The following is an 11,838-nucleotide window of genomic DNA, read 5'->3' on the forward strand; positions in this document are numbered from 1 at the left end:
GAGGCCTGCGCGGGGAGATGGAGGCGGCGGGCCGGGCGGGGGCGCGGGGTCTCCCCAGGTGCCGGCGGGGAACAAAAGGAAGGTGCTCGGGAGCGGCGCGGGGCGCGCTTGCGGCGCTCGCGGCCTGGTTCTGTCAAGCCCCATTTCCTCTCCGCAGCTCTCGGAGGAGCGGGGAGAAGGAGCGCGGATCTCCAGCTGGGCTTCGCGGCGGGGGAGTCCCCCTCTCCTCCCTTCCCCTCGTAGTCCTCGGCGCTTGCGGCTGCAGCCTGCCGGAGACGTTGTCCCCTCCGCCGGCCTTGTCTTTGTTTTAATAAACGTGCCGACTTCCACCTCCCCGCCTGCGCCGGCGCTGGGCAGAGCGGGGGAGAAAGGCCTGGGCGCCCGGGGGAAAGCTCACCCGGGGGGGCACTGGGAAGAGCGTGCGAGTGGCGCTGCCTCTCGAGCGGCTCCAACGAGGCGAGGGCCACTAGCCTTCGTGGCTACTGAATGGGCTGCGGAGACGTCGCATCCCGCAGCGGTGCATCAGCCCAGGGACGCAGCGCCCAGCTCCTCCACACACCTTCTCCGCGCCGCGACCCCGCAAGCCCCCGCTACAGCCCTCCGCCTTGTGTCTTGCGGCCTGGGAAGGGGTGGGGGCGGGGGCAGAAAGGCCGATCCTTGCTCAGAAATGATCTCTGCAGTCCCTTCCCTTTCAGTCTCCCTTGAAATCCTTTTTTGACTCGCTACTGGCAAGACAGCCCCAGCCCTGTCTTCCTCTGCCTTAAAGGGGAATTGCCTTTTTTTTTAATACATTGGAAAAAAAATGCCGTTTCAGATCTGGTTACAAGGGGCGAGAGCTCCTTTAGAGTCCTTTTTCTTATATTTAAAAATGGTGTGATTGTCTCCACCTGGCATGCCTATGAAAAAGGGGATCTGGGCCATTATTTTATCCAAGCAAGGGATTTTTTTTTTTAATACCGCCCATGTTCTGGATCCGTATTTTCAACAGGGAATGCGGTAGTTTCATTGCTGTCCTGGTCGTTCAGGAAGGGCCGAGATGCTTCTCAAGCTGCACTTTAAAAACATGCTGTGAAACTCACTCTGCATTTGATTTAAGGGGGTTTCTTTCCCCCTCGGTTATTTTTAAGTAGACTTCCTCCGAGTCCCATTTCTGCTCCGGCATTCGCGCTTCGATCAATTTCAAGTGCAAACCACACACACGTTTAGCACGGCGCGCTGTACAATGGGCCGATTATTTCGGGCACTCCCCGTGCGAGCGGCTTGCCGCATGCCGCTTGAACTCTGCGAGCCAGGCTCAGCAGCCGCCAGCAACTGCGTGGCGAAAGCACTTGTCTCCGAGAATACTTGCGGGTTTCGCGTCGTGCATTTGCAAGGAGAGCTTGAATTTTTCGGGGAAAGCGTGGCTATATCATTCGCATCTCCTGTTGTGTCCTAAAAAAAAACAAAAACAAAAACAAAACAAACTAGGAGGGGAAGGAACAAAATGCAAAGGGCTCCGGGAATCAATTTAAGCAACATCAGCTGGCCAGAGGGCCAGAAATGGGCCGGGGATAAAAGACTCAGAGTCCATGGGCAATTATCGAGCTTGCAAATGTTGCTTTAAAAGAAGAGGAAAATTTGGAGATGAGCTGGTAATTTCCAAACCCCTATATATCCTGATTCTGATCCACGCTGGCCCTTAAAGAAATCTTTATCCAGCAGCTTAGTGTGAGGCAATTCAACTACGTTGTCTCTATATTCAATGAAAAAAAAAAATCTATCACCCCTGCGGGATGCAATAATAAGTCTCATATTTCTCCCCAAGAGTTAAAGGCTCCAGAGTTGATTCCCAAGCAGCTGAAGGTGAGTCGCTCCCAGAGGGTGTGTTGGGCCAGGAGGCCGCTTGTCTGTATGCTCAGCCCCTTCCATACACTGTTACTAAATGTCAACTTTGACTCACGTCTCTTTTATCTCCCTTCTCTCCCGTGTGTGCCTGCAGCGGGAGATTCAGCGAAGGAGGCTCGTGACATGGCGGATACCGAGGAAGGCTTTGGGCTTCCAAACACGCCCGTGGATCCGGAGTCGAAAGAGCTTCAGTCGGAAACCAAGCAAGACAGTCAGCTCGGGGCCAGCAGCAAGTCGCCTTCCTCTCCCCAAGCAGCTTTTACACAGCAGGTAAAAGCAGGAGAGAAATATCCGCTTCTGCCCTTTCTCTTATTGCCCTTCTGGATTGCGCTGTGCCATATAGACGAGTCATTCTAGGCGCTGGGCTCTAATAATGGGACTGATGATGACGGTCTAATTATACAAGCTGTAACTCCGCTAATAATAATAATCAACACCGATACTCACCCAGAGACATACAGAGAAGTACATACATTTATGGAGACAAATACACACATTTCTGCCTGCAGATACACACTCTTACATATGTGCACACATCTACTGACATACACACATTTATAGGTATACCTAATACATACACTTACACGTACACAAGCACCCACACATGCACCCAGATATGTGCACATATACATAAGTACAAAACACGTATGTATATAAAGACGTGCACGCGTGTAAACACGCATAGATCTGTAGACTTTATGTACGCTTATATGTATAGGCACACGTCTGGATATAAATGCACACGTGTGCATACAAATACATGTACATAAGTACACACGGGTGTATGCAAATACTTATACACACCACTATGGGTATGTGTGTGTGTAGGCATTCAGATACACATGTCTGGATATATCTATAATTTGCATGCACATGTGTGTGCGTTTGCACAGAGGTGGTTGCATGCCTAAGTGTTTGCATACATTCCTGTGCGTAGCTCTATGGATGATCACGTATACATATGTACAAACGCACGCCCATCGATTTGCAGGCACACGAACTCGTATGTGTTGAAACACACACGCACACACGGAGCCCTCGCGTGCGCACGCGGTCACACACAGGTACAGGAGCACAACCCCATCCCTGCAGCGACCGCCTTGCCCTGTCTCCTGCTCCCTGCTCCCAGCCTGTGCTGGGAAAGCGCGGCTGTGCCTCTCTCTGCGGCTCTCCGGAGCATGCAGCTGCCTGCGGCTCGCTCCTATGTGCACCTAACCCGGGGAGAGAAAAGTAGGCCAGGGCGCTAGGGTCCACTCCGCATATTGTTTTGTCCTTTTAAACTATTACTTCCGTTCAGGCTCTTCTGAAATAGGGAAGGGACTGAAATACCCTTCCGCTGTTCGCTTCTAAGGGCGATCGTGAGCGAATATCGGCTTTTCCCTGCCCGGATCGGCGAGGCTGCTTCACAGCATCCGACCCGAAGCAGCCCTCCCCTCGAGCCGCTCCCGCTAGCATTGCCCCTCAAGCCGCCGTGCCGGGGGGTGGGCAGGGAAATCCCACCTCCTGGGAATATAGAATCGGAAAAGTTTCTTTTGAAACGGTCGTGAAATGCCAGGGGAGCATTTCCAGCTACATGTGTGTGTGTCTAGTCGGCATGCACGTATATGTATATTCTGTGTACAGATAGACTATAGAGCAGGGTAAGCAGCAGGCATGTCTGTTTGAAGGTCATCGCATGCCCAGAATTACTTCTGACACACACGTGTGCCTATGCGCGTGTTCGTGCATGCGTACAAATACGAATGTCTATATGGTGCGTTTCGACACACGGACGCAGGCGTGCGAGTATATCTGTGCGTGCGTCTGTATCTATAGGGGATTCTGCCACGGGGAGTAGACTGGGGGGGGCCCGATCCTCGGTTCGTGCTGCAGTCGAGCGGGTCGAGACACGCCGGGTCTAGCTGCGGCCACCGGCGACCGGTGCCAGCCCTCCCACTGCAAGCACCCGGGATCCAGAGCGGGCTCCGCGGTGTGAAGCGGCCCCGCTTCGCTGCGCCTGGCGGGGTGGAGGCCCGAGGAAGCCGGCCGGTGCCTGGGCCGCCGACCGGGGTCAGTGTTTCGCAGACGGCCGCCCCCCTCGCAAGCCCTCTCCGCTCAGGCCCGATGGCCCGCGCTCGGTTTGCAGCAGCCCCCGGACATGGCCGGGCCCGGGGCCTCCGTCTGCCTCCCGGCCCCGCCGGCGGGCGCTGTCCTGCCAGGGGCTCCGGACCAAGCAGAAGCGCGCGGTGCTGCCGTGCCAAAGCGCATCCCGCCCTGGAGCCGGGCAGCCCAGGCAGCGGCTGCGGGGCTCTCCACTCACACGGGCATGTCTTGATCTCATTGCAGGGCATGGAAGGGATCAAGGTGTTTTTGCACGAGCGAGAACTGTGGCTAAAATTTCACGAAGTGGGGACCGAAATGATTATTACCAAAGCTGGAAGGTAGGAGTAAAACGAGACCAGCGGCGCGTGTATTCTGAAATGGACTTAGTGAGAGATCAGATGCTTCTGGATATCTGTATTTTTAAACGGAATGAAGGGAATATGCAGGGATGTATATGACAGCATATGTATAGCTGTGTGTGCGCATACTCGTGTGATAATGTGTGTGTGTGAATACATATGCATGTATACGTCCATATGTATGCGTGTATGTGAGAGGAAAAATTAAAATCAAACTCTTCTTCTACGTGTATATACATAGTTATCTCTATATGCATGTTTTATGTCTCTCTATATGCACATATATATAGAGAGAGAGAGACAGACAGAGAGAGAAAGAGAGAGGCTGTCACAACACCCCTTATCTACATATGAATGTATAGAACCATGCTTGTGTGCATTGCATGACACGTGTGTATTGCAATGTGTCACAAATCCGAGACAGTCACAAAGCATTTCGGGTTGTAGCCAATATAAATGTTTGCTGACAATAAAACAAGTTACCAAGGCTCTGTCACAAAATAGAATGAAAATAAACAGCAAGCCAGGACCTAAAAATCAGCTGATGGAGTATTTGAAGCTGTAGAGCCCTTTGCGATTTTGACCAAAGACTCAGTAGAAGAGCAGAAAAGAGGGGCTGGACGATTTACAGAAAGAAGCCTCCAGTGAAGTACATAGTTTTAAAAATGTGTTTCTTCTGGTTTCTTATTTACCCAGGACAGTGTTATCGTTAATCCCAGTTTCAGTCCGTTGGAGTCTTTCCAGACTCATGCGGGTTGCAAAGTGTAGGCCAAAATGTTATACTCTTTCATGCAGGTCCCTGGATGATTTAGCTTATTTTTTTCACAAAAATGCCTGCAATTTTTTTCGTCTGTTTCCAGGCTTTGCTTCTGCGAACAGATACAGGCAATACACACCCAGGCAGAGACAAGAGGCTCCTCGTAGTCAGGCTATTAAACGCACACATGTTCTTGAACTACTATTTATGCAGCTGTATATAGTAGTATGCAGGCTTGCAAATCTAAGTTTATTCCGTGTGCGAGTGTGTGTTTATGATCATTGCCATAGCTGGCCTGATACACTGAAAAAACTAAAACTATCTCTTTTGAGAAGGTTGTGCAGTCCAGCATGTGCCGTAGTAATTCTGCAGTGCGGCATCGCGAAGCCCATTTAGCCGAAGGACCACTAAGACAAAATTTGAGGCATGGGTCAACCACTGAGACTCAGTGAAATCTAGCTCTGTGCCCATTCTCATCAACAAGACCAGGGGAACAGAAATATATTATTTCCATTGCTCTTTTTTATTAAACAATGTAAGTGTAATTTGCTACATTGGATACAAGATGAGAAAGCGTGCACTCATAGAGATGATAGTAGTTCAAGATGAATATCCGAAGTGAAATCAGATTTTCCCTACCAACAACACAGTATCAAACTTCATTCCTTCCGGTCAGGCAGTAGGTGGTGGTACACCATACAGTGGACAGGAAAAAAAATCTACTATATAAAGCGTTGCACTGGATGATAAATAGATTTGTATAACGATTGGTTTCCCTTTGACCATATCTACTGTTGAAATGATGGGGTCCTTTTAAAAGAAGAGTATTCCCCAAGTAAAAAGGCCTGATATAAACACTGAGCTCGAGCATTTTATAACCATTAGCAAGAGCTCTTTGCAGAGAGCAAAGTTGACGAAACTCCGGATCCTACTGGGTGAAGGCAAAAGACCAAGTAGGATCCGGGGTGGTGATATTATCCTCCCATTGATTCCTTGCAATATGTAGGGATCACTTCACTTTCAGTTGATGGGCATGTGGAGAGGAGCAGAGGAAGAGGGACGTAACGCGTCTTGCCTAAAAGTCAAAACAAAAATTAAAGCCCAGGCGCGGATAAACATCTCTTACGTATAACCATCAAAAAGATCTTTACAATAAGAGTCTTAGTAGGAGTGTTACTGTTTACATGTATCGCCAAAGCATAAACTAGGCCATTCACTTATTTATATAAAGCTGGTTTATGGTGGCATACTTTGTTTCGTGCGCTGTTCGTGATACATTTCTGAACATAGTTCTGGTTCATTGCTCGGTTCATTTTTCCCCCTTTTCCTCCAACATAGTAAACGTCATCTTTGCTATTGTTCATTATTTTCTACCTGTCTTCTCGTGTTTCAAACCACGAAACAATTCGAACTCAGAAATAGCCTTGATTTCCTATTGCAAAGGCAGGAAACTGCCACTTAAAAATAAGTACATTTAGACTGTTTTGTTTTTAATTGAAAGAATACACGTCCGTCAGCTCGTTTTTAAACATTTGGAAGATCAAGCTAAAATGACACTAACGCTTAAGGTCACTAACTTGTAATGGAAAATATTTCTGAACTTTTTTTTCCCCCTTCAAGCGTATGTTTGAAGGTTTCAACGAATTGGTCAAGCGTGTCACTTTTGCGTATGTATACTTCTGTGTGTATAACCGTTCATATGTGTACACACAAGTGTCATACATACAACGCGTATACGTACACACATACATACATACATACATACATACATATATATATACATATATATATATATATATATATATACATACAACCATACAGTATGCCTTTTATGAAAAAGTCAGCATTTTAGTAACCACCATCCTTTATACAATGGCATGTAAGGTCCTGTGTGGAGTGCTATCAGTATATTAATATTCCTGTAAAGTAAGGAATATATTACATGCTGCTGTTTAGTAAACGAATGAAGAGTTCAACTATTGGAATGATTAGAGGCAAACAAGCAATCAAAATCCTGTAACTATAGTCACCTCTCCATACATTAATTATTTTGCTTTAGATAACCGCGGAACAATGCCCAGAAACACCAAAATCAAACAAGATCAAGGGAAAGTTTCATCCTGTGTGTATATTTTTGGAGGGGTGTGTGTGTGTCTGTTGCTCTGTAGGTTAATATGGGTGAATTATCCCCTCGTATAATTCCTTCGCAAATGTTTGAGTGTGGAAACCCTTTTGTAATTTCCCCTGTATTTATATTTGTTTTTTTACAGGCGTATGTTCCCCAGTTACAAAGTGAAGGTCACTGGACTCAATCCAAAAACTAAGTACATACTGCTGATGGATATTGTACCAGCTGATGACCACAGATACAAATTCGCAGATAATAAATGGTATGCATGCATGCCTAGGGGGAGGGTAGAAGAAAAAACTTTGCGTCTGGCCTGGACAGTGAGCAAAACCTAATTTAAAGGGGTTGTAAAATGCAGTTGAGCGTCAGCTTGTCCTATTAAGAGCTACAAGAAGTTGGAAAAAAGTTTGAAGGAGTTCAACCGACTGTCTCAAGATGGTTCCAATCTGCCAGACTCCTGAACAGAGGACCAGGAAAGAAAATCGATTTTAATTAGCTAACACTAACTTTAATTCTGCTTGACGACCAGATTATTGGTTATGGTGGGCCCAACAACTTAATTGTGTTCAGGGGAGAAAAATGGCCAGGACTGGTGAATGTTAAGAGTTACCACATGGTCCTCTCTTGGCTCCCCGCTAATTAGGAAGGAGGGAGGATGGGGTTAAATAGAAGAAAGAGAGAGAGAGAGAGGCGCAGAGATCCGACGGGAAATTTGCCAAAGATCTCAATTAATTTCCAGAGCGGTTTGTGTTTGCAAATGTCTCCTTCCCCTAAAATATGACCTGACCGTCCAGCGCACACTTCCTCCGCAAATGCAGGGAAATGCATGAAAGAACTTGGATGGCCAGAGGGAGGGATGGGTAGACAAGGACTGGACGGCTAGATACACAGACAGACACATAGATGGGTGGGTAGGTGGTGAATGGACAGGGAGCAACCGCTCTAAGCCCGTCCTCGCCGTGTTACACCCTCGCAAACTGCATGGCCGCTGATGCCTGGAGCTGGTGCGGTATACTCCTGCTTTGGGTCCTGAGGCTAAGCTGGCTTTGTGTCCCTTTGGCTCAGGTCAGTGACAGGGAAGGCAGAGCCTGCCATGCCAGGCAGACTGTACGTGCACCCAGACTCACCAGCCACCGGGGCTCACTGGATGAGACAGTTGGTTTCTTTCCAAAAACTCAAGCTCACCAACAACCACCTTGACCCATTCGGACATGTAAGTACCTCGGCGAGCAGGGGGCAGGGGCACTCCGCCGGCTGTTGCCCGCTCCCCACGCGGGGTAGCCCCATCCCTTGAGGGCCAGCAGTGCGGAGCTCTTCACGTGCAGGCAGCGCTGAGCTCGGCTTGGCGTGGAGGGAAACCCACGTGGCTCTTGCCAGCTCCGCGCATCCTGATTGCAACAAAGGGCTGTGCCAGCGCAGTGCGCAGCCGCCGGCCAGCGGCGCGCAGCTCTCTTGGCAATCTCTCGTTAGTCTCGGTTGTCAAGTGAAATAGCAAGTCAGAGCGTGGATGGGGGAGGGGAACCACCCCCGGAACTGAATGGGAATAAAGCGACTAGGACTCCCGTTCACCGGACGCGAGAGCAGGCTGGGGGCTGACAGCCCCCCGGAGCCGGTGTCGAGCGCTTGACGGACGCGGGCCGGGGGCTGAGCGGCGCATTTGCAGCATCCCGGCGCGGCCCGGGGCGGGGGGACGCGGGGCACGAGTCCGGCCCCGCTCCCCTCCAGGCCCGGCAACCCCGCAGCTGCGGCGGCGCGGGGCGCGGGGCTGGCTCGGGGCCCGTGCGATGAGATTGGTGGGAGAAAAGGGTCCAAAGCAATGCAGCCCGCGCGGGCTTGGGAGGGAATTCAAGGGCAGCGCTGCGGGAGGCAGCGTTAGAAACGGACAGCCGGGCAGGTGCGTTTTGTGTCGAGGTGTGAAGGAAACGCGCGCGCGCGATCTCCCGCGTCCTCGCCCCCAGCAAGCGTCTGTCTGCCTTCCGCACCAGCACGCGCACCATCAGCCCCCTCGCACGTCATACAGCGCGTGTCCCCTCTCACACACGGGCACACGCATCTTTCCAGCTCTCTGAACGCGGGGACACATGCCCCTCTCACGCACGCGCCGCGCGCTCTTGCTCTTAGTGCAACCCGCAGTAGCACGAGCAGGTCTCTTCCACCTGCGGGCATTAGCCGTCTCTCTCACTCACTCACACACACTCACACACTCACACACACACACGTCCCCACTTGTGTGCACGCTGCACCGTTTGCCGGCTTTGCAGACGTGCCAGGAGTGCACCAGTGGCAGGGAAGCCAAGGTCATTTCAATGCGGTCGGTTTAGATCAGGGGTCAGCAGTGTTTTGGGGCCCCGACCACCCACGACCTCAGCTTGTAAGATGCTGCGGTGCCAGCGGATGGCAGCGGGGGAGCTGCGAGGGGCCTGATCCTTGTTGTGGCAATGCAGCCCCATCCTTTTTCCCGCTGTCCACCCTGAACCAGGTGTGCCAAGCACAATGCCTTCATGCACCACACTCTGGCACCTGTGCCAGGGGTTGCCTACCCCTGGTTTAGATGATGGTGACGATTACTCCCTCCTCGGATGAGTGGGGCCGCCGATCCCCCCCCCAATGAAGCTTCATTTCCCAAACTCTTGGAAGCGGGATGTGCAGCTGCCCTGACTCGGGGCTACTCACACAAATCCTTCCCCAGCCACGGGCAGCGACTGGCTTCTTAAAACAGGCTAAATACACCTAAGGTGACTAAGTAACTATTTAGCTACCTGGTGTTAACCTCATGTGGAGTCTGAGAGCTTTAAAGTCTGCTTGCTGCCTCAGTGAATTTGGTTAACAGTAAAATCAATCCGGCATAAGGCGAGGAAATGCAACCTAATTGTGTTTCCTGTGCTCCCATCCAAAGTGCAACAACAGCTACAGGCCTAAACAGCCCCAGAGCTTCAGGCACACAACAGATTTTGGCAAAACTCATGTGTGTCAATTCGGGGAAGCAACAGCTCGTGTGAATCCTGCAGCCAGCAAGAGCAGTCTTCCAAATCTCCCAGGACAAGTCTTCCCCCGAGCCAGTGTATTCATTATTTGGAGGGGGGAGGGGGATCCCGTGCCCCAGGATCCGTTCCCAACAGCATGTTTTTCCGTCTTCATTTCAACACTTCGATTTCACGTTTCCCAAGCATTTCTCTAAACGCGACTTTAAACAACAAAGCCGGGCCATTAAATCCCTGCCCACGTGGTCTCTAATAATAGCAGCGATCTGACACGGGGTCTGCCAGGGAAAACAGCAGAAAAATGAAGGGAAAGCAACATGGAGAGAGAGAGCTATGGGGTAGATATGTGATTATAACCCGGTCTGACTCCAGTTTCCTCTTAAGGGTCGTCCGCACGCACCCTCCGAGCCCTAACATCAAGTGTGTGCTTTTTCTTTAGGGTTTTCGTGACACGAAAAATGGGTTGAGAAATCTGTATTTCGGGACTCCAGATTCTTTTCCAGGCTCCACTACAGAGGCGGGGGGGGGGGGGTCTGGGGTGCATTTGAATGCCGAGACTCCAGAAACAGCTTTCTCCTCCTCCAGCTCTCCCACCCCAAGGACACAGGCTCCCGGGGAAGGATGGGGGTGAGCTAGGTGGATATGAAATGCCCTTGCAAGGCAGGGGCCAGCCATGCCCTTGCTGTGAGCAGGCGGCTCTATGGAAAAGTCTCTTTAAACAAACCTAAGGCGGTGCTAAACAATAGGGACTTCAGAGGAGAAACGGCACCAGCAGACTCAGCCAGAGTCGCTGTAATGAAATTAAAAATCATTAGATCGTTCACCGTTGATGTCTGCGACTTCCCAGGACGTCAAAGCAATTTGGCTAAACCTCCAGGATGAGAGGGGCTTGCAAGCAGAGATGACTTCCAGGGGCCGGGGATGGCGCGGGGCTGGCGGGACAGACTGCGTCTCCCTGTCGCCATGTCCTAGCAGTCATTATCATCAGGGAGCGCAAGGGAAGGGAGGGGGGAGGCAGAGCGAGAGAGAGAGAAAATCCCTCCTTTCCCCAGGGTTTAATCCCACTTGAGCGCCAAGCTTTGGAAAGAGACGGTCTCCGGCTTTATCTTGGTCACGACCCCCAGAGCAGGCTTTGAAAGGAGGGGTGGGACCCTGGTGGGTTGTCCTCGACCACCTCTTCTCCGTGTGGGGATGACCTGCTTGGTGCAGTGCCATCCAGTCGGGCCTGGGCAAGGCTGTGAGATCCTGTAGGATCTCTTTAACAGCAAAACCAAGTAAGGATCCATTTCAGATCCGTTTCTTTCTGGGAGAAAGAGCCCAGCTTCAAAGCCGAGCCGGCCCCATCGGCCCTCGGACGATGCTCGGCTGTTTCACGCGCGTGGCGGGCGGGGCGGCCCGCGCGGGTGCTTTTGCCCAGGGATGGGGCAGGGTGGAGCGGAGGGGCTTCCTTCACCACGGGAGAAAGCTTGAAGATGAAGGGAAGTAGGGTCACAAGCTTAAGGCTGGAGGAAAGTAGCCCCAGAAATGGAGACCTCTCAGTGTGCCGCCAAGCCCCGTGTTGACAACATGCGCTCTCCTTAGCGCCAATGTATCGGCGGGACATGCGCTCTCCTTAGTGCCAATGGCATCGGCATGTCGAGCGCAGTT

The 11,838-nt window shown here is 51.2% G+C and overlaps 1 protein-coding gene across 1 annotated transcript in view; it reads left to right on the forward strand.

Annotated features, from left to right (window-relative positions):
- Positions 1–1,985: 1,985 nt before the first annotated feature.
- Positions 1,986–11,838, forward strand: part of TBX5 (T-box 5) — a 45,964-nt gene continuing 36,111 nt past the window's right edge. The window contains exons 1-4 of the mRNA XM_019506618.1: positions 1,986–2,154; positions 4,210–4,304; positions 7,353–7,472; positions 8,276–8,423. Of these exons, the coding sequence (XP_019362163.1) occupies positions 2,008–2,154; positions 4,210–4,304; positions 7,353–7,472; positions 8,276–8,423 (510 nt within the window). The 5' untranslated portion in view covers positions 1,986–2,007. The remainder of the gene's footprint in view (positions 2,155–4,209; positions 4,305–7,352; positions 7,473–8,275; positions 8,424–11,838) is intronic.

This window comes from Gavialis gangeticus, unplaced genomic scaffold (assembly GCF_001723915.1).
Source record: "Gavialis gangeticus isolate Ggan-Ray unplaced genomic scaffold, GavGan_comp1, whole genome shotgun sequence".
Taxonomy (NCBI): domain Eukaryota; kingdom Metazoa; phylum Chordata; order Crocodylia; family Gavialidae; genus Gavialis; species Gavialis gangeticus.